Source organism: Felis catus, chromosome A1, assembly GCF_018350175.1.
Source record: "Felis catus isolate Fca126 chromosome A1, F.catus_Fca126_mat1.0, whole genome shotgun sequence".
In the NCBI taxonomy this organism is placed as follows: domain Eukaryota; kingdom Metazoa; phylum Chordata; class Mammalia; order Carnivora; family Felidae; genus Felis; species Felis catus.
This window is the reverse complement of record NC_058368.1, coordinates 14790718-14818514: the sequence shown is the minus strand read 5'-3', so window position 1 is coordinate 14818514 and position 27797 is coordinate 14790718. Positions and strand designations below refer to the sequence as shown.

General features: G+C 42.3%; 1 protein-coding gene across 5 annotated transcripts in view; it reads left to right on the top strand.

Annotated features, from left to right (window-relative positions):
• DCLK1 (doublecortin like kinase 1) overlaps positions 1 to 27797 on the top strand; it is a 347248-nt gene that overhangs the window by 179068 nt on the left and 140383 nt on the right. For all 5 annotated transcript variants that reach the window (XM_023250802.2, XM_023250793.2, XM_023250785.2 and 2 more), the window contains exon 4: positions 921 to 1020. In XM_023250802.2, the coding sequence (XP_023106570.1) occupies positions 921 to 1020 (100 nt within the window). The remainder of the gene's footprint in view (positions 1 to 920; positions 1021 to 27797) is intronic.

Here is a 27797-nt window from a genome sequence, read left to right as displayed (position 1 = left end):
AGTTCTTACTGGAGAATAAGCTGAATAAATATCCAAAGGTTGTTTTAAAACTTTCCTCTGGCGTAACTACAAGAAGCTGGGCAGCACAGGAGTTTTAAAGTTTAGTATCACTTGAGTTGTGGGCATACACCGTAACTTGAGTTGCCCCGTCTCTGTATCTGAATTTAAGAAATAACTATTCTATTATTCCTCTTGTGAGGACTTCCATTTCCATTTCTGTTTTTTTTTTAAGTGGATTTATTTATTTTGATGGGAGGTGGAGGGGAGGAGGGCAGAGGAGGGCACGGTTCCATGCACCGTGAGATGACCTGAGCCCAAATCAAGACTCAGATGCTTAACTGACGGAGCCACCCAGGTGCCCCTCCATTTCTATGTCAACTGGAGGTAGAATGGGTCTAAAGGAGATCATTATATTCATAATGTGTATGATATAATCACATCATAATGTGAGGATGATATAATCATACTCTGATACAGGTATTTTTCTTCAGTAGTTACCCTAGTAACCACCACACGTTTACTATATTTGTTGCTAAAATCATATGCTGACTTTTATTGCTATCGAGGAATATTACATTCAAAAGAATAAAGGGGTGTTCCTTTTCCACATCTTGCTGCATCCACTGTATTATGAAAATAAAGGGCTCTTACCTCATAGCCTATTGATATGTCAAGTCATAAATGTGACAGTTACCGGTTCTATTTTCCTTATCCCGTCTTCCTGCGCAACTGAAATGTAACATGTTTCTTACTAGTAACAGATGCTGGAAACCTTTTTTTGAAATTCCTCTGGAGAGGCTGTCCTGTTGATTCCATTAGACGTGGGAAGTGGCTTTATGCAGATGTCTACTTGCCAGGATGCAATGTTGTAATTGCTGTTCTGCTGACCCCTTGCTGAGTGCCATGCTTTTCTCTTGTAGGTGATGTGCCTTCAGGACTTTTTTGGTGACGATGACATTTTTATTGCATGTGGACCGGAGAAGTTCCGTTACCAGGATGATTTCTTGCTAGATGAAAGTGGTAAGGAAAAAAAAAAGTTCAAAACCAGGGGAAATTTGAGGCAGCTTTCCAAAATGAGCCACACCAGGCCAAGATTATGTCAACCCCAAAGCTACCAAATCAGTTTCAGATCCTCACCCAGCATGTCTTTTCCATATCTAGAATTTCTTTGATTTTTTTTATATAGAAAACAGATGAAATGATAATTGGAAAGGTTAAATCATTCAGAAGAGTAAATTACCAATGGCTAATTTATAACCGTTTAATAACTAAATTGATGTTTTATAGAAGACCATGATGCAGATTTCTACATTTTTAATGATCTATTTTTGTCAACATGTGTAGTTGAGAGCTTTGTAATCATAAAATTATTGAGTGTGTTTCTCTGTGAAGCTTTCACTTTACCTACTTTTAGGTTCCTAACTGGGGACAGTGGCTAGGTATCCCTTTTTCTTTAACGACTACAGAATTTGTATGTCATTAGCATCTGTGAGAGACCAAAAGGAGGAGGGTAGGTCCTTGGATTCAAACTGGAATGTGATTGTAAAAAATAGAGAAGAGACAGTTGATCAAGAGGGAAAGAATTGTCTCAGGAAATGAATATGAAAAATTGTGACTTCAAGAATGATTTTTTTTTGATGCCATAAGTCATCTCAAGAGTCCTAACAGCATCACAGAAAAGATTATTGCACTGAAAAAAAGAGAGACCTCTCCTTAATCGTATTACTTCTAATTTAATTGGGAGATATTACATATTTATGGAAAATTCAGACTCTAGCTAGTGGGAAGTGCTTTTTGAAGTGATAATGGATTTTATACTAAAATGCATGTGGAAACAAATTAGTGAGCTTTTGACAAAGTGGATGGGAAATACTTGAGTGCCGACTTGGTAGGGTAAGTGATGTGATGGAGGGGTCCTGCCCCGCCTCTGCTGATGTATGTTCACATATAGTATCTATATTAATGGTATATACGCATATCATCTATATGCATTTGAACATAGTACAATTATTTCATCATTTAAAAATGACTTAGGGTGTGTGGGGAGGGATAGGAATTAGAAAGATTTCCCCCGTATTGTGAAAACTTCGAATGCCCAATGGACATATATATTTGACATGAGATATGACATAATACGTTGGTTGGATAGATAGATAGATAATATGATAGAAGTGTCATTTGAAGAGATTTAAGTTATTTTGCTTCAAAAAAAACCTAGTTGAAAGAGTGATGTCGGTATCCTTCCCTCTAAATACATTTTCTCTAAATACATTCCATCTTTATCTCTGATTGATGTGCCTTTTGGGGGCCAGGATTTATGTAAATCTATCATACACAGGGTGCCCTCTGGGAGGACTCTCCCATCCCACCCCTGCCTTCTACGGGATGAGACTGCTCTGCCATTGTGCAAAACAAGAGAATGTTAGGAGTCAGGCAGGAGCCAACAACACAGTTTCGAGAAAAATAAACTGCCTTGACTTTCAATTTAAAGAAAATAGCTGCTTCTGATAGAATAGTCTGAGAGAACAGATAACGTTCTGAAATGAAAGTTTCATTTGTTACCTCGATAGAAAACAAGCTGTCAGATTCCGGCTGGAATACAGTTCAGTGTCAAGTCAGCAGTGTTGACCTGGGGCTGCCGAAGTGTCTATCAGGCCTCCAGGTAGGCCTGGGACCTCCCCTGGCCCAGCCCCTCCCGGAGAGGCCTCTGGGTTGGGCTTTGCCTTCCCTGCAATGTGCTCTCACACCCTATGCTGCAACTTGTCCTATTCCCCTGTAACAATAGACAGGCTTTCTGGAAAGCACAACAGAAAAATACCAGGAAATCCTTTGTGATTTCCCCTTAGAATCCTTTCTCATTTAAAAAAATGCAGATAGGGGCACCTGGGTGGCTCAGTTAGTTAAGCTTCAGACTCTTGATATGGGCTAGGTCATGATCTCACTCTCACGAGATCCAGGTCCTGCAATGGGCTCCGAGCTGCGCGTGGAGCCTGCTTGGGATTCTCTCTCTCTCTCTCTCTCTCTCTCTCTCTCTCTCTCTCTCTCTCTTTCTCTCTCTCTCTCTCTGCCCCTACCCCCACTCCTTCTCTCTCCCTCCCCTTCTCTTGCTTGCCCCTCCCCTGCTTGCATGCACTCTCTCTCTCTCAAAATAAATAAACATTTGTGAGAGAGAGAGAGAGAGAATGCTCTCATGCTAACAGGGGAGGAGCAGAGAGAGAGAGGACAGAGGATCCGAAGTGGGCTCCGTGCTGACAGCAGAGAGCCCCATATGGGGCTCAAATTCCATGAAATCATAACCTGAGCCGAAGTTGGATGCTTAACCAACTGAACCACCTAGACGCCCCTAAATAAACATTTAAAATATATTTTTTTAAAGGCAGCTAGCTAGCTAGATATCTACATACACGTACAGCAGTGCACGTGAACACACGTGGATCAGACACCTTGCCCATCATTTATGCTTTGCCACTTTGAAGGACCACTTCAAACTATTTCAGTGAGAAAGTGCGAACTTCAAGTTATTACCCCCGATGAATATACCCTAACCATTTCTTGGTGTGATATCCATTTGCTGAGTAACAGTGTCCTCCTCCATCCTTAAAGAAACACGTGGATTGGGGGAAGGGGTAGAAAAAAGAATCTAAATTGAGATTTTACTTCCTTGGATGAACTTACTCTGAGACTAAATTCACACATTGACAACTGCAATTTCCCTGTTGCTTGTACAGCATGTTCTAGTGCTAATGTATTAAAATTTGAATCTTTTTTTAAGTGCTCTGGGATGATTTATCCCAGCTTATCTGTACTTGCTAAATGGTATTTGCACGTTGCGGCTTCATTTGGCCTGTTCCATACTAGCTTCCTAAAAGGAGTATCAGTGGGGGATACAGACATCTTCAGAATTAATACTCAAGCAAGGCTGGGCTTGATTTAGTGGCATCAAGAAGTGGCCTTTTGCCACAAGGCAGCACTTTTATTTTGTCTTTCAAAATTAACCCAGCTCCCTGGGTGCTCAGGATCAGCAAGAATACGTCCCCCTAATTACTGCTGGGCCAGCTCCTGGAGATGGCTTGTAAGGTCTTTCCAGTGAGGAATTCTGCCATTATAGACTTACATTTCGTGGGCTGCATTGGAGCCAGATCAATATTAGAAACTGTGAGGGAGCATCCTTCCTCCCCTAAATTTTCACATGCGGGGAAAAAATGCCTTCTTTTTTCCAGCTTAAAATGTAACCCATTTTAAGCAATATCGTCATCAATCGGTGGAGTCTTAGCACCTTTGAAAAATGGTGGATACAGCGCTATATATAGAGACAGACAGGCCAACAGCTCCTTCCCCTGCATGGGCTGCTGTCTCATTTAGAATGATGAAACATAGTCAAGGAAAATGCCAAATTGGAGACAGGAAGCTTAACATAGTTTTGCTTATATATTGATGATAAACTGACAAATTGGTGATTTTGTTGCCATTAAAAAATGAGAGGATTTTGTTGAGAAATGCCCACCTCACACCTAGGAGGGGCGATTAACCCCTCGGTGATGAGCTTGTCACGGGATGTCACCTTCTGTCTGTCCCCCCCCCCCCAGCTTCAAGCCAACAGCCCCCAAACCTGCTAGGCCAGTGCCTTCACCCATTTACCTCACCCCTGCCTAGCCTGCCACCTGCTCAGGAATCTAAGTATTTCTCATCCTCTTTTTTTACCAATTCCTGAGTGCTCTTGAATCTGATGTTAATCGCCATTACTTCAGACTTACATATTTTTGCACAGATGTTACTAGCTTCCTAGGGCTGCTGTAAGAAAGCACTGTAAACTAGGTGGCTTCCAACAACAGAAATTGATTTTCTAACAGTTCTGGAGGCCAAAAATCTAACCTCAAGATATAGGAAAATTTCTGTCTCCGAAGTCTCTGGGTAAGATGCCTTCTAAGCTATAATCCTAGTTTCTGGTGGTTGTTGGCAATTTTTGGAATCCCTTGGCTTCCTGCACCATTACTCCAGGGTCTGCCTCCAGCCTCACAAGGCCTAATTTTCTGTGTGTGCAAATTTTCCTCTTCTTCTAAGGACCCCAGTAATTGAACTAAGTCCCATCCTAATCCAGTATGACCTCATTTTAACATGATTACATCTGCAAAGACCCTAATTTCCAAATAAGGTCACGTTCACAGGTACCAGGGGTAGGACTTTAACATATCTTTTGGGGGACACAATTCAACCCACCACAGATGTTTGAGGTTGTCCAGATTTTATTTCAACTTGAGTTACAAATAAACTCATTTTTATTTGTTTGTTTTGGCCTGTCTTTAGATTTTCACAGTTATAGCTTTATATTAATCAGTACAATACCTAGACAACAGAGCTGTGACAAGACTGTCCCCTCGTCTGACCTTTCACAGGTAGGGTCACTCATCTCGTGGATCAGAAGAATGCTGTGAGATGGTCTGAGTAAATGGTCAGCAGTGCATTTGACAGGGCCTCTCCTGGAATCCTTTTGACTAAGATAAAAATATATGGTCTGAATGACATAGGTGGTTGTGTTTTTAATTGATTGAACTGAGTTGCCTTGTCCAAGAGGCTGATGTCCATGTGGTGGCGGAGGTCTCTGTTAGAATTCACTCAGAGGTCCCTGAAGAGAGGGACTGTTTGTACGCTGAGAATCACACCAATAGGGTTCTGCCTTGGATTCTGTGTAGTTGAGTGTGGCTAGAAATGCCCATTTGAGAACATTGATGGTGCATGGATGAAATCATCTGGTAGGAAAACAAGGATCCACAAGGATTTTAACAGAATGGATTGTATCCAAGAAGATAAAATTAAATTGGTATTAACAAAAAGTAGTGCTTCGGGTATTTTTTTGTTTAAAAAAAAAAGCCAGTTTTACAAGCTTAATTAGGAGTAATGTAGTTTTAACAGTAGAGCATGCATGTGAAGATTTTACTTGACTGCAGGCTTCTTGTGAGATGTGGCTCATTTGCCGAATGGATTGTAGGCACGTCATATATCATAAAACCTTTCAATCCGCCTGATTGAACATGGCAAATGTTGACCGAAAGGTAAGATTAAAAGTGCTCTTCAAAATTCACAAGCTAGTATACAAGTAGAGTAAGTATAGTGTAGAAAAGAGAAGAAATTTAAATTATTGGGCTTTCACATGAGTTTTGTAAGTTTGCAGCATTTATACTTTTGAAGTTTTGGAAGTTTAAAACTGCACGAAGACTTTCGGGATACCATGTGTGTGTGTGTCCATGTGTGTGCATGTACTTGTGTGCGTAATGTCCTATTTCTGAGGAGTGCCAGGCCAGGTTCTCCCTGTACTAGACACACCCATCTGAAGTACAGTGTGCTTCTTGGGTATGTGATTCTAAAGGTTTCTTTGTTTTTGAGGGAGAGATAGAGCACAAGTGGGGAAGGGGCAGAGAGAGGGCGGAGGGGGACAGAGGATCCGAATCAGGCTATGCTCTGACAGCAGCTAGCCTGATGTGGGGCTCAAACTCACAAGCTGCGAGATCATGACCTAAGCTGAAGTCAGATCTGACTAAGCCACCCAGGTGCCCCCTGGGCATGTGATTCCAGAAGGAACATTTCTTTGGCTTCTCTTATGGACTCCCTGCTGGTGGGTGCCCAGAATCCACTTCGTAAAACATTTCTGGAAATACTCCATCCTGACCACTTTCCAGGGACCCGTGTCCTGAGTGAGATGAGACAGAAGCTGCATTAGGCACCCTTCACCAAGCAATGATTTTGATTGTTTTCCCCAACTCTGGGTAGTAAGAAAATGGGGTTAGAACCTAGAATAGTGGAAGCAGTCTTGGAGTAAGGTTAGAAGACAGGTGTAGTCCAAGTTCCATGTCCTGCTTGCTGTGTGGTCTTTGTATCTCTGAGCCTGCTTCCTATTCCGGGAAACACCTTTTTTTCCTGGGTTGTAATGGACCTCAAATGAGATACTAAATGTCAAAGCACGTTCAGAACTGTGTTCCTTGTTACTTAGTGAATGATGTTAGTGAATGACACCTCAGCTAAAATATACCTCCTAGTGGACTGCAGCTGGACTCAGCCACGTAGATTCATTTGCAGGGCTTAATTGGAGGCAGATGTCACCAAGATTTGGTTCTGGTGCTCTTTAGAACCAAAAAGCGATTATCTGTTGCTTTCTTCCCACTCTCTACTTCTATTCCTGTGGTGGAGGTAAGAGGGAATTAAGGGGCCTTTGAAGATATCCACCCTTCTCTGGAGGGAATCTCTGGAAGATTAAACCAAACCACATCTAGAATCTGTCAGACTCTTAAAATGGACAACATTCAAGGGTCCCAGCCTGTATGTCCACATAGATTTGGGTCTGTGGGATTTTTGGTGGCCCCATTACTCTGTCCCAGGGCTAGTGATGCTAGGAAACCATAAGTCATTACAAACACTAGGAAAATGCTCCGAGTCTGGATAGGCCTCCTCACAGAATGAATTTTTAGCTACTGCTAACAAAACTCATTTTTTCACGCATCCATCATTTATTCAATAGGCTAAGCTAATTTAGCATGTGCCAGGCAGTATGCTAGGCACAGATAACTGTGCATTTACTGCACTTAGATGAAATATGACCAGCCGACCCATCATAAGACTTTTAATATTGCTTATGTCTAAAAATGCCAACGGATCTCTGGCCCTGAACTTTGACTCAAAATATTACATGGTGCTTCTTGCCGTAGTGTATTTTATTCCTTTGGAAAAATATTGTGGGAAATGACTAATGGGGTCATAATAGACTGACTTCTCTTTATAGATTTAAATTTTAATTGGATTATATGGCCAGTTTAAATTGAATCTGTGGGCATATTTCTTTGAGATGCGTGGTACTTCATGCTGGAATATTTTATTGTTTCAATAAATGTTAATTCTAGGAATGTATGGTTCTTATTTTTTAAAAAAACTCGATAGCTTTCTTATTGAATAATTGCCAAGTTTCCATGACATTTCATTGTTGTATAGGAAATCTGGCATGATTTTGATTGCATTGATTTATAGAACGCAGCCTGATGTTTGAAATCGAGTTTTAGGGTTTTTCTTTGTTTTGAGTTCCAGAGAGCACATTGGTAACGTACTTACTCTTGTCAGCAAGTTCCCATTTGCCTCTTAGCGGTGGTAAAACTGGAGGGGTTCAGGGTTCGGGAGACTTTCTCCACCATAACTACATTTTAGCTCATGCATAATATAAAGTTCCCCAGAACATAGTGATATTTTCAAATTTCATAGCTGCCAAGCTATGGAGACATATAGAATATTATTCTTTGGGACAGGATCTAACTCCAGCATAAGGTAGTTCCTTTGCTACAAATAGATGATTTTCTAGTTGGGAAATCAAGACATTGTGTGACACATGTGGTCTTTTCTTTACACTTTCTCTTCTGGTCCCCCTGGGCTTCTTTTTATTGTATTCAGTCACATTGACACCTGAATTGTTGGCAGGGAAGTACCCTACAAATATAACATTGACAATGAATGCTGCACACTAGGAGTTTTGAAGGCTATCAGCCCACCTCTGTGTCCAGGGCAGAGGTCCCTCACATGGCATTGCAATAGCTGTTCATCCATCCCTACCTAGAGCCCTCTGTTCTGCAGCTTACATCTGTATAAGAAGGTCAGTCCCCTGTGCTGATATCACCAGTGCTGATATTTTGATAAGTTCTTTCTTTTTTTTTATGCTTGTTTTTGAAAGGGGGGAGCAGAGAGAGAGGGAGACAGAGGATCCAAAGCAGGCTCCACACTGACAGCAGAGAACTAGATGCAGGGATTGAACTCATGAACCGTGAAGTCATGACCTGAGCTGAAATCAAGAGTCAGATGCTTAACTGACTGAGCCACACAGGTGCCCCAAGTTCTGTCTTAAAAAAAAAAAAGAAAGAAAAAAAAAGTTTATTTATTTATTTTGAGAAGGGGGGAGGGGCAGAGAGAGAGAGAGAGAGAGAGAGAGAGAGAGAGAGAGAGAGAGCGAGAGAATCCCAAGCAGGCTTCATGCTGTCAGTGCAGAACCTGATGCGGGGCTCCATCCCATGAACCATGAGATCATGATCTGAGGTGAAATCAAGAGTCAGACGCTTAACTGACTGAGCTCCCCAGGCAACTTTTTTATAAGAAGTTCTTTCTTATATTGGGCCCAAGTTAATCTCTTTCTAGCTTGTACACAGTAGTCCTGATTCTGCCCTCCAGAGTAATAAACACCACCCATTGCCTTCATTCACAGAAGATGAACTTCTGTAAACTACAGGGATGATCAAAGTCATTCACTATAAACTGTTTTATTTGCCTTCCTTCTAAACCAAAATGTCTTTATATCTTCTCTCTTCCTTTTCTCATCTTTCAGGGGAAAAAGAGTCTTTTTTTCTAAAGGCAAATGCAGTGTTCTTGACTTTGTCTTCTCTCTTCTTCTTTGTGACCTTGCCTTATCAGTCTTCCTTTCCTATTGTTCTTGCGGATTTGTTATTTTACCCTATCTTTACTGTCTCTTTCTCCTCCACCTGCAGCCACAACTAAGTTTCTCCTGTCCTAAGAGGACCTTCAGTCATCTCTATCACCTCATCAAAGCACAGTGCCCTTTCTCTGCCAAACAGCCTTCAAAAACAAAAACCCCACAAAATTACTTAAAAAAAGGGCAAAATTACTGTCCTCAAGACCTTCATGTCCTCATCCTGACTCACTTTTTATACCCTTGGGTAAATAGTACCTTTTAAACATGAGAGTTATGGGGACCTTTTTTCACTAAAAGTTGTCTTCCACTATCCTTTTAAATGTATATAGTGGTGGGAGCTCTTCTTTGCCACTGTAGGACACTTAGCCACAAATCTCAAGACTTTTCTCCTCTCTCCTAAGATGGTAAAAAGTATTATGGGCTCTTCTTATTACAAATCACCATCTCAATCCAGAAATGAATATATTGAGTCCCGTGCGATAGTCATTCAAAATTGGAATTCCTTTTCCATGCCTCTCCAGGGCCCAATGTCGTGAGTCCCTTCTCTGAAGGAAAAAGGTAGGGTTCTCCTTTTCCACTTACCTCCTCCCTGATGTTTTTTTATCTTTTCAGGGTCGGAAGAGAGAAGGGTGGAGAGGAGCAGGGTGATGAGAGAGGGGAGGTGGGATGTCCTTACAGGATAGCGCTGTTGTAAGATGGCTTCAGGCCCTCCGGGCCAGCACACGTTATATGAAGCCAACTTCTCATACGGGTGTTTTTGTGGGTTCTTCAGGGACTCTTACTGGGAACATTCCACTCTTCTGCTTTGATGTGGTCAGTTCGGTTTCTTCCAGCTTTGGATGTTTCTCCCGTAGTCCTTATTTTCCAAAGCTCTCCCTGTTGGCCTCAGATGATCCTCTTGGGAAGAATTTAAATTAGCTCCACGCCAATTCACTCCCTCCATTCCACAGTGCACTCATATGTCCTTTGCCCAGACAACAGGCCACCCGATGCAGCCAAGCCTCCTTTACTCTGCTGCCAGTGGTTCTCCAGTAAATAGCCGAACACTCAGACGTGAGTGTGTAATTTCCTCAATCCACAGATGGCACTGACCAGGTTCTTCAGATCTCCCAGTGAAGCCCTAACTGAGATGAAGAGAAGCATCTCCCCTCTTCTGGAATGAGGGAGCTCTGCACAACTCTCTAAAGAAATCCTTCTCACAAATCCCCTTTCTCTCTGCTAACATAAGTCTTTTATCCCTTTGAAAGGAGTAAGAAAACTAAGGCCTGCAATTTGTTTGTTTATATCTGCTTTGAGATTTCTAGAAGGTGATCTGGCTCTCAATTCACTTCGGTGTCTGATACACATCCCCTTGCAGTCTGGGTGCAAATTCCATTTTGAACCCTGTTCCATTTGTGACTTCCTTCCACTCCTGCCACGTATATAATAGTTCCATACACAAGGATAACCTTCAAATCACTATATCCGATGCCCTTGTTTTCCTTTTTCGTCCCCAACTTCTTTGTAGAGTTTGACATGTTCCAGGATTCCCTCCTTGAAATTCTCTTCTCTTGTCCATCCCCGTGTCTTGCTGTTCTGATCTTCTGCCCACCTTCTTGACTGCTCCTGAGCTTCATTCAGGTTTGTTCTGCCACGTTTCCCTTAATAATTGTTCCCTAAGACTCATTCCTCAACCCTTTTTTTCTGCTTAATTACTTTCAATTCCAAGCCAAGTTCATCTACCTTAATGGTTTCAGCAATGATGGTTATGGTAGACAGTGACGGTGACAAATGGCAACCAGATGGTATGCAATAAGGAAAGTCTTTGAAGTATGTATAATTTTCCCAATTTTACAATTAAGGAAATTAAAGCTTTGATGATAAATAATTTGTCCAAGGCCACACAGCTAGTCAGTCTCAAAGTTAGAGTTCAAACCCAAGTTTGTGTATGTTTGATGATATACTCTTAATCTCTAAGTCCACCTCCTCTCAGATCTACATCTCTAGCCCTGACTCCTCCCATGGGCTCCAGAACCATATTTCCAACTGGCTAGTATGAACTTCCTTACAGTTATTCTACAGCCACTTGCAATTCAACATTTTTCACAACTGAACTCATCATCTTCTTAGTCAATTTTATCCCTCTTTCTGTGTTTCCTATATTAGTTCATGGGATCAGCATTCTCTTTAACACCAGCGTTGCAAACCTGGAGTCGTCTTTCACTTGCCCCTCACCTTTACTCCTCATATCTCACATTTTGTCACCTGCTTTTCAATGCCACCACCATTATTTTAGGTCAGTTCCTCATTATCTCTCGCTTAACCTTTTTTTTAAAAAAAAGTTCATTTACTTATTTTTGAGAGAAGGAGGTTAGGGGAAGACAGAGAGAGGGAAACAGAAAACCCCAAGGAGGCTCCAAGCTGTCAGTGCAGAGCCCAACTCGGGGCTGGAACCTATGAACTGAGAGATCGTGATCTGAGCCAAAATTAAGAGTCAGACACTCAACAGACTGAGCCACCCAGGCACCCCTCTTGCTTACTCTCATGATGACTCTTGCTTTCCTGGTTTCAGTCTTTAATTGTTCCACCTGTTTGTACACAGGTGGATTCTCCCAATATTCACTTGAATATAGCCCTCCACCACCCAGAAACTCTAGGGAAGTTATGATTCGGCTTTGTGGTATCTTTATAGCTCTTGTCATTGCTTTATTACTCCTCTGCACTCCAGCCACAGTAGTACTTGCTGGTCTTCCAAAAGCCATTTGTTTTCAGTATCTCTGTCTCTGCTCATACTGCCCCCTCAACCTGGAATGCTCTTTTTCCTTTTCCCCACCACCACCCAGCAAACTCCCTTTGCCCTTTGAAGTCTAGTTTGAAATTTCTCTTTCCCCATCTTGTTGGTTTCAGTCAATTACTGATTTCTCATTCTTTTTACAGATATTTATCTCATTTAATCCTCAGAAAAACCCTGCGGTGTTGCTTTGCAAATAAAGAACACCAAGTTAAGACAAGCTAAGAAACTGCTTGAGGTCACATATCCAGTGGGTAACAGGGTTGGGAGGAAAACTGGAGATCCCAGACTCCTTGTTTTTATCTTACTTGTTAGTTCCTTGGGGCTGGGTCTCTGTATCATCAATCTCTGTATCCCACAGCACGTATCACAGTGCTCTGAATGTAGTAAAAGCCCAAGAAATGTTAGCTGAGTCAGTGGATGCAGAAGGGATCTACTCCACCAGTCAACCTTGTAGACGCTTGAGGACTGAGGCTCGACACTTCCCCAGAGCTGGTTTCTCCAGATTTGTTAGGAAAGTTCCTTCAGTTGTTTCTCTGAAGACCATCCTACTATCCTGGTTACTTTTCTCTGGATACTTTTTGGTCGGCAATCTCCTCCTCAAAATAAACCCAGAACTGAATGCAGTACTCCTTGAAGGCTTCAAATAGCACAGAGAATATACACTTATTTAATAGAGGCATCAAACTTGTTTAAATGCAGCCTAAATGTGATTATGGTTTCTTTAAGCACTAGCCAAGCATTGCAGGCTGTCAGTTAGCTTGCGGTCAGCTGAACTCTGTGGGGCTTTCCGATATGGTGTGAAGCCAGGTTCTACTTGTTTAATTGCATATCTGAACCTCCATCCAGTACTTTAGTTGTATTCATGCCAGAGCACCTTATTAATTTTAGTCATTAATTCTGGCCATTTAAGAGCCTTAAGCATCCAAATTCTGCCTGAGGATAAATAATAGCAGAGGACAGAATTGAAATAAGATCTGTCTGTTTCCAGGCCCTTGCTCTTCCCAAACAAGTTATGCTGCTGAGGACCTCTCTAGCTAAAGACCAGTAGCATAGCTGCCTGAAAGCTCTCAGACAAGAAGTAAAATAAATGAAAAGCTATAATAACCTTTATGTGTGTCTTCAGGGGCGGCAATGGGAGGGCAGCCTCAGGCCCAATGTCTGGCTTTGGCTGGCTCATTCTTTTCCCACAGAGGGGGACCTCCGTTTCTTTTATCCCCTGCACTGACCCCCACATTCCCCCCCCCGAGTATAGGAAGGTACAGATAGAACTTTCTTCTTCGCGTGCATCCCCAGGGCATATGCACTGGGGTTTTTGTGCCCATTTGAAATCTCCCAGTTCAATTCCCCATACCAAGCATGTGTTAAGAGCCTACTGTGTGTCAAGCATTCTTGGGGTTTAAACAAAGAAGTTCTGGAAAGTTAAATACCTACTTATGGAAAGCAGATGAAGTGAATGTTATGGTGGAAAAAGACTTGATGTGAAAGTAATTCTAAAATCTAATTCCAGACTGAGTAATAATTTGATATGTGTGTGGATATAGGTTGTCTCTATAGATTTTCATTATTGTAAGTATTCTGAGTAGCTGAAACATAATAAGATACTGATGTTATATGACTCTTTGCTGCCTAAAACTAGATTTTCTTTCATAATAGCTCTGGAAAATAAACAAATGGATAAAGCTTTCAGTAAAAAAAATATGATTGCGTGGGTGACTTATCTTCTTGTTTCAATAGGCAGAATCACTGTAAAATCATGAGTCCAACTTTTCTTGGAGACTTAAAACAGATCTGAATAAGAGTTTGTCTAAATTCATATGAGTCTTCATCAAATAATCAGAACTAGGCCAAAGAAAAGCAGCCTTGTCAGGAGTGCCAGCAACGGAACTGAAAGAAGCCACACCTGTAAGCTCAGGGGAGGGAAGTGAGCAAAGGCAAACCATTGCCAGGTCAGGGCGAAAACTAGCATCATCATGATCAAAGACGAAATCAAGCTCTGCATTTAGTTTAGCTATTGAGGTACACTAGGGCCGACTGATTCAGTGAATGCCTTTCGTTCACTTGTGGGGCGTCCCACTGATACGACAGCTAGGACATCTCGTTGATAGGACCACAGAGATCCTTGCCCAACTATGGAGAACAGAGGTTATAAAGCTTTTGAGTTGATTAGCTCTGGAGAACACAAAATTTCTTTTATAGATTGCCTCTCAACCTTAGTGTCAACTTAGGTACATTTATAGCTTAATACCTTTTTTTGTGTTCATTTCACACTTGATAGCCTTTCAACAGAATTATTCTAAGAATAACATTAGAAGTCAGAGGATTCGTTCACATTATGATTAGTTTCACAAAACCTATGGAAAAATGAGTACTGTTGTTTCTTCTTAAGATATAAAATCTTCCCATATGCAATGGATTTTCTAAATATGAAAATAAGGATAGCTAAATATACTAGGCAGCAGGATCTATAGACAATTAACATGAGTTCAATTTATTATATCCCCTATGAGATATGTGTGTGTATGGATATAGTAATAAGTTCTAACCAATTTGACTAGTATTGAGTGAATATCTACCATGTGCCAGGCACTAGTGAAGTGAAGAGAGAAAAATTCTGGTCCACATGGAGCTTATTGGGAGAGGAAGATATTTAATAAGCAAAATCTTTTTTTTAATGTTGATTTATTTATTTTGGAGAGAGAGAGCTTGCACTTGTGCACGTGTGCATGTGGGGGAGGGAGAGAGAGTGAGGGAGACAGAGAATCCCAAGCAGTCTCGGCACTGTCCACACAGAGCCCGATGCGGGACTCGAATTCACAAACCCCTTGGATCATGACCTGGGCCAAAATCAAGGGTCAGACGCTAAGCTGACTGAGCCACCCAGGCACCCCCAATAAGCAAAATCATAAGCAAATTACATAGTGTATCGAAGATAAGTGGTAGGAAGAAGAACGAAGTAGGGTAGAGGGGAGTGTGTAGGGGAGGATGTGGGAGGATGTGGGTGGGGGTGCACAGTGAATAATGTAGCTGAGAAGAATTCAGTAAGAAGGTGGCATTGGAGAAAAGACTTGAAGGAGGTGGGGGAGCCAGCCAGGAAGATCCCAAGGGAAGAGTGTTCCAGGCTCAGGTGACAGTTACTACAGAGTCTGAGGTGGGCATGTGCCTGATGTACACGTGGGCAGAGCTCTGTGGTGGCAGGTGGGCTGTAGGACTGTGCTGCAATCTGACACTAACTACGTGGAGTCAGCACAGACTTCCCAGGTTAAGGGCATGGTCCCCAGGAAGACAACCCTAATTTCTGATGCTAGCTGCCAGTTCAGGGGTCCCCTGGCCACCCACACTCCTGACCAACTGGCTACAGATTCAGAGGTTGCTGCATCCCCCTCAGGTTTAGTAATTTGGTAGAACGACTCACTGAACTCAGAAAAGTGATATGCTGTATCTATGATTATAGTTTTATTATAAAGGATACGATCAGGACCAGCCAAATGTAGAGACACATAGGGCAGGATCTAGGAGGGTGCCAGAGGGAGACCTTCCATGCTCTCTTCCTGAAGAATCAGGACACATCACCCTTCTGGCACACTGAAGCGTTCCCCAACCGGGAAGCTCCACTGAGTTTGCTATACAGTTTTTGTTGGGGTTTCATTACCGCGAGCCTGGTCTGTTGACTCATTGGCCACTTGTCTGTAGCTCTCCCACTCCTAGGAGGTCATGTGGTTATTCTGTGGCTCAAAGCCCACCCCCATCACATGGTTTGGTATGAGCAACCCCCATCTTGGGTCCTCTCATTAGCATAAGCTCAGATGTGATTCAAGGGACTGGGCAAGAATGACATGGACACTGCTATCACGTGGGAAATTCCAAGGGTTGAGAAACTCCCTTCCAGGAACCCAGGGAAGAAACCAGACACATTGTGTGTTATACAACATTGGACTCTGTCAAGATCTCAAGGAGACATCCAACATCCATGCTAAATCTATAACAGTAACCACGCCAACCACTTATAATGAGGAGAACAAAACAGTAACAAAAACAATAAGCTTATCAAAGACTTTGGATCTTGGCAGACAGAGAAAGGCAAAATGACTAGATCCCACCCCAGAAGGGGGCAGGCTGACCCCTCTCATTTGACACTCTCATCTCAAGAGTTGATTTCTATATAAGGGTCATAGAAATGATTTAATAATTGTGTAGACAGTTAGCTCTTGGTGAAGTGTGCTAATTGAGAGGGACTTGTGGCATGAATCATCTAAAAATGTGCATAATGCAAAGTCCCTTTCATCTTCTTATTGAGTGTATTTTGTATCTCACACTATGTACATTCCCTTCAGACAGATCATTTGGGAGCGGGATTACTTTTGCTCAATACAATTCCTAATTGTTAGAGTTGAAAGAACATAAGGGAGTGTCTTGCTCAGTTCTTCCATTTCATATGTGAGGAAGCCCAGGGGAATTAAGTTGACTACCCGAAGTCAACCAGCATGCTAGTGTTAGAGCTGAGTGAGGCTCGAAGCCAGGCTGCTGATGTCCATTTCGGGGCTTGTTCCATTAAGTAAGGTTGCGTAAGTTAGTGAGCGCCTCAACCTCAGCCTAAAATGCATCCTCAAAAGAGCACCAACCCTGGAGAAGGAAGGTCCTGTGCTTATCACCTGAGTGATCCTGAGCAAAGTACTTATCCTCTCTGAGTCAGTGTCCACTGGAAAAATGGGGACAAAAGTAGTACCAATGTGGAAAGGTTGCCATGAGGATTCAATAAGATGATGTGGGTGAAAATCACATTGCAAAGCTCTAATGTAATGGACAATTGTTACTATGTGATCTTATCATTATTATTTGGGTGCTTGGAAACCCTCATCTCGTGATTAAAGTGGAACAGCTTTTAGATCTTTATTTTGAACTATTTAACAAATATTTATCTGAACAATATGCTAGTGGATATGGGAGATGCCAATTTACGGTAAAAAAAATGTCACCGCAAGCAACCAACTCATGGAAAGAGTCTGCCCATGGTGGGCAGCAGCCTTTAATAAAGTCAGATTGGAAAACTGTACGAGGTCCGTGTAGCATCCCAAAGAGGAAAGCTCAGACATTCAAGCATGTGGTGATGCACTGTTGAGTGGAGGAAGCCTTTGAGGTTCCCTGACATTAAGATTAGATTCACAAATATTTCTTCCCCTCTGGCTAAGAGTTCGTTATTTTGTGCAGCGCTCTCTCCTATCTCCAGACACCTAGCTTCATAAAGAAGCTGCAAGTTTAGGTCAAGCATGCAGTTCTTTAGGTTTCTGGCACACAAGGCACTAACATGGAATAAGGCTGCAGAGCTCGAGGGACACCTGTAGTCATACCTGCCATAGTATCTGCTTGCTTTGTTCTCTGCACATGTGCAAGCAAAGCCCATGTACAGAAACAGATCTGCCGGCAAACGTATCGGAATGATGAGAGCTCTCCAAACAACATCAACAGCAAAAAACACACAATTATTCTTGATTTAATGGTAAAGAAATTAATATGCTGTTGATCAAAAAATGCATTGAACGTGGAATATGCAACTTACAACACATTAAAATGGAGTTAAACTTCTTCTTAACCTATTTTGCAGCCCAAGCAAAGTATTCTACCAAACTGACTGATACCATTTTTTAGAATACCCTTAGGATGTTTCTCTTTATTTGGACTGATCCTATAGGCTAGTTAATAGATGGCATCGTTACTGCAGCTTTGCCTTACCATGGTGAGAGCATTAGCATATTTTATATAGTCTTTTAAATCTGCTGCAGCTAATTATATAATTTCTCATCTTTGGTTTGAAGCCAGCAGCAGGACTCTGTTTGAATTATTTAGAGTGATGTTAATTCTCTTGCTTAACTCTTCTCTGGCAGTTTGCAAAGGAAGCGGGGCCCAGGATGCCTGCGGCAGGGTCACTTTGGAAGAATTCTAGCCCATCTCTCTCAGTCACTTCTTTGTCTAGTGGTCTTCCAAGGAGGACAGGAGGAGGGCCAGCCCAGGGCACATTAACTAATCTATGAGGTTGCCACATGGGGCAAGGGAAACTTAGATTCTAAAATTATTTGCTTTTAGCTTTGGGTGGTGAACTATTAGCAAGCAACCACTCGTGTAGTGGATGGCTCTAAAAAATATTGTCTAAATTGGGGGTCAGCACCTTTGTCTGTAAAGAGCCAGATAGTAAAACCATACTTTTGTTGTTGTTGCTGCGGCTCCTTGGTTCTGCTGTTGTAGTGTGAAAGCGGCCACATAAACCCCAAAGTATAGCTATAGTCTAAGAAAACTTTAAAAGAATGGGCTGTGGGCTGGATTTGGCTTGCAGGCTGTAGTTTGCTGAAGCCAGGTCTGAATCATTGATTTTGAGTCTTCTGGGGTATATGCTCCTTCCTGAGAACTTAATGAGAGGTATGGACCTTATTCTAGAAAAATATACATCTCATGCCAGGTGTATACACACACACACACACACACACACACACACCCCACAGTTCACACATATAAACCTTCAATTTTAAGAGGTTATATATCCCCCAAACTCATCTATGGATCCAGGTCAAGAACTCTTTGTAATAACCTGCTGGATACTCTGGGACAAAAAAAAACAACAAGTGATTTTGGGGGCCTCTGCGTGGCTCAGTCAGTTAGGCATCTGACTTTGACACAGGTCATGATCTCACGGTTTGTAAGTTCGAGCCCTACACTGGGCTCTGTGCTGACAGCTCAGAGCCTGGAATCTGCTTCAGATTCTGTGTCTCCTTTTTGCTCTCTGCTCCTCCCCTGCTCTCTCTCTCTCTCCCAAAATAAATAAACATTTAAAAAAAATTTAAATGATTTTGCTTCTACTTACCTCACATCAGAAACTCTAGACTTTAATCAGACTCTACAGTTTATATGGAAACATGGAAGCCCTGCACCAGAAGGAGCCGTGGCACTCACTGATGGCTTTAAAGGGAGAAGCCAGGAAACGTTGGAAAGATAGAGAGCTATGTTTATATTTGGGAAGAGACGGGGGTCACAGGCAGGTGACTTGTGACACTTAAGTAAACAATGGGTGACTTGGGTCTGGGCCTGTAATTTTAGACATGGCTGCAATACCCACCTCCTTAAGACTCCTTTCCTTTTACACTGTCCTGGCCCACATTGCTCTCTCTTTTTGAGGAACAGGCTACTCTAACATCTACATTTGTTCTACTTTTTATTTTTCTCTTATCATCTTATGGGTGTTAGTGTCAAGATTCCCTGAATTTATTGTGATATTCTTTTTTTTTAAGTTCATTTATTTCTTTTGAGAGAGAGAGAGAGAGATGGGGATAGGATCAGAGGGAGAGGGAGAGAGAGAATCTTAAGCAGGATCCATGCTCAGCACAGAGCCCCACAAGGGGCTTGATCTCCTGACCATGAGTGAGATCATGACCTGAGCTGAAATCAAGAGTCAGACACTTAACCAACTGAGCCACTTAGGTGCCCCTATTGTGATATTCTTGAAGACAGGGGGCTAGTATTTACATTCTTTTTTAGCTCCCCAATGCCCAACACTAAAGAGTGTTGTATCTTTGTGAGTGTATCTTTGTGATTCACTTCCCCTTCCCCAGGCTCCCCTCTACACCCAACTTCCCAGGCATACCGGACCCTTGTTTCTACATGTGATTCCTGTATGCTTGTCCATATGGTTCACTTGGCTCCCCCATCCCACTCTACCTTTGTCCTCCTTTAAGAGCCAGAGCAGTGTCATCACCTCTGAGGAATCTCCTGGAACCTCCCCAAACTCAAGGCGGAACTCATGGCTGTCTCTTGTGTTACCATGGCACTTGATGTTTTGAGTATGTGAGCAGATCATACTGGATTGCAATTGTTTGCATTGCTGCTGGTCTACTTGAGCAGCCCACGAGCAGTAACACAGTGCAGGCACTCACTGTCTATAGAGTAAGTGGCTGGACAGACAAATGGTGGGTACTCAATAAGCAAGTACTTACTGGTTGAGGATAACTGCAAGATAGGGGAAGGGGAAAAGGAAAATAAAAGAAGGAAATTGATAAGTTTCAAGTATATTTATTTTCTAAGTATTTTCTAAGACTGTCCCATCAGCATTTCTCTTTTTTTGACTTAGTGGTAATTATAAAGAGAAATGTGTTGGACTAAGCTGCATGCAAGTGAGGCTCTGTTATCCGGTTGAGTAAGCATCCCTGGGGCAATATTTGCCCTCTTCTCCATGGACACTCCCCACACAAGGGCTCCTATGTGCTGGAAAACTGGTGATGCTGCCTCTATAAACTAAAGTGGTACAGCTTCCTGAAGGAGACAGGAGGGGAGACTTGGGGGTCCTTTTTCCAGAAGTGATGGCCATGGGGTGGTGATTGTGTTCACTTCCTGTGGCAGGTGGCCCAAGCACTGGCAGGATGACCCCTAGGGCTGGCTATGCGGAGTCTCCCTGATTGAATTGGCTTGACCTCAAAGGGACAGAACCCAGGACCACCTCAGACAATGTTCTAGCACCAAAATTACCTGATGTCCACCAGGGACAGATGGATACAAAGCCCTGGTGTCAGTTTACAAACAGATAGACTTGAGTGTGTATCTCCTTACCACAAGCTTCTTCCCAGATCAAAGGCTAGTGGTAGAATAACAAATGGCTAGGTGCATGGGCTCTGGACTAACTGGTTTCAATCCCGGCCCCAACCCATACCAGCTTTGGGACTTAACAGCTTTGTGCATCCATTTCCCCTTCTGTAAGTTATAGCCAACCGTAGTCTGTCCCTCATGTGTGTGTGTGTGTGTGTGTGTGTGTGTGTGTGTGTGTGTGAGAGAGAGAGAGAGAGAGAGAGAGAGAGAGAGAGAGAGACTTAAATAGACCATATAAAGAATGGTGCCAAGTCAGAGGAACATCAATAAATGTTTATTATTGTTAATGCTATGTAGGCTTGCATCTGGTACCTCTAGAGTTCTACTTCTTAGCAGAACACTATAATAGCAAATGCAGTGAACAGACCGTGTACTGATATAACACTCTAGCTATTAGCCACTTGGCTGGGTAATCTAGAAGGACTTGAACCCTAGACACTCAAGTCTTTATGAACATGAAGCATTAGTAGACCCCAAGGGTCTCTTCTGCCTTTCGAGGGCATTCTTCACAGACTTGGCACCATCTGGGACAGGTAGAGGAGACTTCTGTCTTGATGCCTTGTAATTCAGCAATTGCAGCATCTAGAAATATATAGCACTAAAACATTGTTGCTACCACTACTGCTAATAATAAAATAGCTGCTACCCTTTACAGATTGAATATTGTGCTGGACAGTATGTATTCATTCTTAAATGGTATCTCTAATTTTCTCAAGAAGAATAGGAATGAGACATTTTAGGGTCAGAGAAACAGTTAAACCTCCCCAAGATCACATAGATATTAATACATGGCCAAACTGGAATATGAACCCAGATCTGCCTGCCCCCACCCCCTAACACATGATCTTTGCCTGAGGCCATCTCTCATTGGGACCAATTACAGCTCTCAGGGGTTTAAAAATTGACCAAGATATATATTGCATGGCTTTTAATTAATATAAAAGTGTAGGCTCTATTTAATTAATTGTTCTTTTTGTTTCTGACGATCAAAGAGAACACAGAGACCTGAAATATACCTCACTGTCCTTTTCCAAAACACAATCCAAGGCTGTGCTTCCTGCTCACAGACTATGACTCACTGGTGAATCAGGGGGCTGAGCCAGCCTGTGTCCTTTGTGTTTAGTGCCACCAGCTTTATCATTTGTGTCATAGCCTCTCTGCCCCCCACTGCTGTCTCGTAAGAGTCCCGACACCCACAGAATCGATTGTCTCCTCCTCCATAATGTTTCTCGGGGCCCAAGGCAGCCCACAAGTCCTAGCTGTCTTCCTGGTGACTCAGATGCCCTTTAAACAGCTCGGGGGAAAGGTCGTGAAACAGTGAAGCTGGGGGTGTCTTGGGCTCTGCTCTGGGGCTGGGTTAGGAGCCTGGTTCTTTTCGGAAGCAGGCTAGAGTGTGACTTCATGCAGGATCCTTGACCTGGTCTCTAAGGTCCCTCATGGCTGTCCTCATCTGCTCACATTTCTTTTCGACCTTAGTGTAGAACTTCAGGAGATCTTCTAAGCTGCCTTCCCTTCTGGAAATCTTTTTTTTCAGTCTTTTGCTGGTTAATTTACCGGCTGACTGACCTGTTCACTTCTTTTAAGTTCCTGATTCAGAGCAGTTACTCCAATTCTTTAAGGAACCAGTGTAGATCCGAGTCATTTTCAGGAACAAAGGAAAGATGACCAGGCTTTCCATTTCTGAAGTCTGGTTTTCGAGCTCCACTTCTGAGTATCAGTCCCATGAGGCAGCTGCTTCTTTAGGTCTTAAGCAGACGAGGTGCTGAGAGAAGCCATGAGGTGCCCTGGGATGACAACGGCCTTTGAGGTCACTTGGGCCACTTGAGGCTGTGTGACTTTGGGAAAGTATCTAACAGTTCAGAGCCCGTTTCCTTGTAGAGTTTTTATGAGGATTAAAAAAGATAACACATGCCAGGCATTTGGCACAGTCCTTGATCTGGCTCAGTGCCTAGTAAATGTCAATTTCCTTCCATCTCCTTCCATTCTCTTCCAGTGTTAAAATTCCATGCTGTATTTATAATAATAGAAAGCATGCAGTTTTAGGTTCTTTACAACTTGGGAAGTGCTTTTATGTGTGTTCACAACAATCTTGTATAGAGATGGAAGTTTTTAGTTACATCGTATGGCCAAAGAAATAGATTCAGAACCCAGATCTGACTTTAAATCAGTGTTCCATTCTGTGTCTAACAGCCAATCAATGAATATTTATTGATCATCTTCTGTATGTTCAACTCTGGGCTTGGTGCTGTGCAGAGGGCTTGGAGGATATGGTCTCTCTCCCCAAGGAGATCACGGGTGATATATATGGGGGGGGGGGGTGATGGGCAAAAGATGTGAAACAAGCCGCCGCCACTCCAAGCAATTTTTATGTGTGCAAGGCTGTGAAATTATAGTACGTATTATTTACTTTTTAAAATGTGGTGGGACGCCTGGGTGGCTCTGTCATTTGAGCGTCTTACTTCGGCTCAGGTCATGATCTCACAGTTTGTGGGTTCGAGCCCTGTGTTGGGTTCTGTGCTGATGGTTCAGAGCCTGGAGCCTGCTTTGGATTCTGTGTCTCCTTCTCTCTCTGCCCCAACCCCACTCGTGCTCTGTCTCTGTCTCTCAAAAATAAATAAACATTAAAAAACATTTTTTAAAATGTGGTTCTTTTTTTTCTGACACTTTCTTTCATAAGGATCTTAAGAGAAACAGAGTTTGAAAGTGAGGCTTGATTCATCGCAAGTCATAATTAGAAAAAAAAACAAACAACAAAAACCCTAGCTTTTTGTTTCAAGGGCAGAGCAGGGTTTCTAGCCTTGAAAAAGATTTTTGTTGGGTAGAGTTCATCTTCATTAATGAGGTCATATGAAGCATTCAAGGTGGTGGGCACAATACTCCTGTATTCATTTTTAACGTCTGACCCAACATATTAAATTCCAAAAATCAGTTTCTAGTCTGGAAGTCTGCTGCTGTCATTAATACCAATTTCTCCCAGTTCTGTAACTGGCAACTTTATCCCTGTCCTGTCTTGTGGCCTTCCCTCTGCTTCCTTCCCAGTCATCAGCACCATCCCTGTTATCTTCCCAAATATCTTTCGATTCTTCTTTCATTCTCTGAGTCACTGCAGGAGCCTCTTACGTGATCTTTATTCCTCTCTCCATTCATTCAGCAAGCATCTGTTGATCTAGGCACTGTTCTAGAGGCTGCTACCATATTACATAAAACACATGGTCTTTGCCTGATGGAACTTAAAGTCTAGTGTGAGGGACAGGCATTAAATGAATAACTGTAGGAACAATATATACTATGATAAAGGACATACAAGGGTTCTGAGACCATGCAGAATGAACCTAATGTCTGGGTTTAGGAAAGGCTTCTTTGGGGACGTGGAATGTAAACTGAAACCTGAGGGAGTAGTAGGTGTCAGCCAGGCCACCGAGGTGGATGAGTGTGTGGCTTTGGGTGTGGTATGGTGTTGGGGGGCAGGTGGAGATGGGGTGATATCAAGTGATTTCAGGAGGAGAGAAAGCATGTTTCAATACCAGAATTGAGGAAGGGAAAGAAATACAGAATGGCTGGAGAAAAAGTGGCAAGAAATGAATTTAGAGCCAGGCTGTGGTGTATCTTCTAAAACCATTTTAATGATTTGGAACATCTTGAGAACAATAAGAACCAGGGTATGACATGATTGAATTTACATTTTTGAAAGATCTCTCTGGAAGTAGAATGGATGAAGAATGGATGGAGGGACCGAAGAGTGAATACAGGATGACCAGTCAGATGGCACATAAGATGGTCATTATAAGGCTGTTAGTGTAAAAATAGAAGCAAGTGGTCATGGTGACTTATTGAATGTAAGGGGTGAGAGAGAAAAGGGGTCAGGGACCACTGGCAGTTTCTTTGCTTGTGCCTCTTGGGTGGTGGTGCTGTTCACTGCTACAGGTTGCATAGGAGGAGCAAGTGGGAAGAAGACATCCTCCAGCTTTATATGTGTGGGAGACAGTGGGTCAAGGTGCCCCTCAAACAGGTGTCCCTCCTCCTCCTACTTCCCACCCCAGTTCCTTCTACACACAAATTGGTGGCCCTCAAACTCAATTTTGACCACACCATTCCCCTTTTAGGAAGCTTTCAGTGAACCATGGTGTGTAGAAACATGGCCATCTTCCTTGCCCTCCATGAGCCAAAGCTTGTCTCTAATTAGCCCCCATCTATAAAGTTCATCAGGTTCTTCCACAACCGCCATGCATTATTCTCCATGTTGCTCATATTCCTTCCAATTCTGAATTCAGTCTCCTTAGGAATGCTCCTTCCAGCTTTTCCAGCCTAAAGTCTTTAAGCTTTTGTTCTCGCTGTTAATTTAGGAACACTCTACCCAACATGGCTGCTATTTTCTCCTTTTACATATTCTGCCTTTCTTATTTACTTAGAGAATCCAAATCAAATATTGTAACACACTTCATTGGCTAGTTCCTTCCACATGCTCTGTGAATGGTTATGCTCCAAATACATAAGGGCATGGACATATGAAGGACAGGTCTATGGTGTGAAAGATGGGGCAAGTTGATAATAGAAGGTTGATAGAAGATATATAGGTGTACACATAGTTATAGATATAGATTGACATATACACACAGGGACACATACATACTACAATAAGGGGTTAATCATTTATTCAGTGTGTAATAGCAGAGAGAGAAAACATTACAAAGTTTGAAACAGGGAGATGACACATGGAATGCAGTAATTTATAAAAATTAATCTGGCTCTGCCATATGGGTAGGTTTGAAGGGGAAAACAATTGCTAGTGATTAATGAGTTCATTTTATCTGCCAGGCTCTGTGCTCAGCATTTCACATGGATGAACCACCCTATAAGAGTGGTACTATCATCATCCCCATTTTACAGAGCATGAGTACAAAGTTAGAGAAGGTAAACTACACACTGGTGGAACCAAGATGCAAATCTAGGCTACCTGACTCCAGAGCCTACCCTCTTAACCATGACACTGTAATGTATTCTGGAAGAAGAGGAAAAAGAGAGGAGTCTGGCTGAGCGTTAGCAATGGAGAATGATTTTCAAACTGATTCTGGGATCCCTAGGGTTCCAGGAAGAGCCTCAGAGCCTACAGTGAAAAGGAGCCCCTCCGCTTCAGCCAGAGCAGTCCCACTGGTGGCATCTGTCTTAACATTGAGCCTACGCAGGATTTGAGGAAAGAATCCCTTGCTAAAAAAACAAAAACTAAAACCTTTGAAATCACTAGGATTTCACTTCTTTGGCTTATTGAGGGAGCCAGAGAACTGGTACCGGTCACTGCCCAAGATGCTACTATAAGCCCAGAGAAGCATTCCTGAGTGAAAGGAAGGGGATATTTATTATTCCCAAAGAAATGAATCCATTAGCTCTAAATTAAAAAAAAAGACATTTTTAAAACTGAAATCAGCAACTGAACTTGTTTACGTATTTTTGAAATTCTTGGGAAAGAAGTTTTCTTTTTTGGTTCTTTTGACAAATTATAAGTCAACTAATTAAATAGGAGAAATTGCATTGTATCAGCCTTTACCAGAATGGTCATAACTAACTAACTAACTAACTAAATAAATAAATAAATTAAATTTGAGTTTTACAACTACCTGTGAAGTATGCAAGGCCAGCCATTAGTGCCCATTTTGCCACGCCAATAATAGACACAGAAATTTGCTCAAAGTTGGTGCCTGTTTTATTCGTTGCTCTAATTCTTGTGCCTAGCACACAGTAGTTGCTTAACAAATGTTTGTTGAACCAATCGAATGATTGAACACAGATAGTAAGTGATAGAGTTGGAATCCAAGCTCTTCAAAATTGAAACTAGTTTTATTTTCCCACTTTGCCTGAAGTATGGCAAGAGTCCAGTCCATGGGAAGGTTACCAGTGCAAGTGAGTATAAATTACAACATTGGAAATCAATCACCTCTTTGTGTTTCATCTATCAGTTTAATGTTTGGAATACTCTTTTCTGTCACATAAGCTTGACAAATCTCCCCCACAGACATCCTCACTCTTCCACATTTTAGGTTGGAATCTGTACGATCTCCTAGACAATTTACTGCCAAGCAGTAAATCTTATTGCAGCCACCTGTGACAATTAAATGTTTCTTTGATCATAAACCTAGGTGCAAATTATATCTTGATTTGGGGAGAAGAGTCTACTTACTACAAATCTATTCAATGCTTTTTTAGAAAGAAAAATTAAAATGTCATATATGGGTTCTATGAGGGTATAGAATGGGTTCATTCTTTTTGCTAGTCACTTGGAATTATTACATTTTAGTATGCCTATTAAGAACAAGCATAGCGTTTGACTGTAAGAATGTTTAGAGAAGGGAAGAAAGATCCATGGCAGGATTTGGACATGGTCTCTATTTGTTTTCTCATCTGTCTGGTTTTAAGGAGCGTGAGCTGGCAGGCTCATGAGCTGGCTACGCTACCTCATCCTCTGGAAATCTCCTCAAATTCTGAGATGTATGTCAGGCCAATTGGGCAGTCTCCAGCCATGTAGAGAACACCTCTCTACTGATGACTCCCAATATGAAACGCTATGCTAATCTCTGTTGAAAATATTCTCAGGATCCCTAATTACTTTAAAAATGCCATGTTACCATGGTACTTGAAACATATGGGTGGAGGGTCGTGCAGTTGGGATTCAAATGAAGTCTCCAGGTTATAAGCTTTCATTTCTTGTTGTTTTCAGTTTGTGCTGAATTTGAAAACAACAAGAAAACCATCATACCAGGCTTGCCTCTCTTGCTCTTTTGCCTTGCCTCCTCCTGGCAGCTTTGCCCTCCATCTCCTAAATTCCCACCAGTGTTCTGTTTTAGAGGCAGGGTGGGGACGGTTTGAAAGCTTCCACATCGGGGGCACTGGGTGTCACCCCTGTGAAGTGCCACTGACCACAGGAAATGTGAACAGATGAACTGCGGGCCACAACCA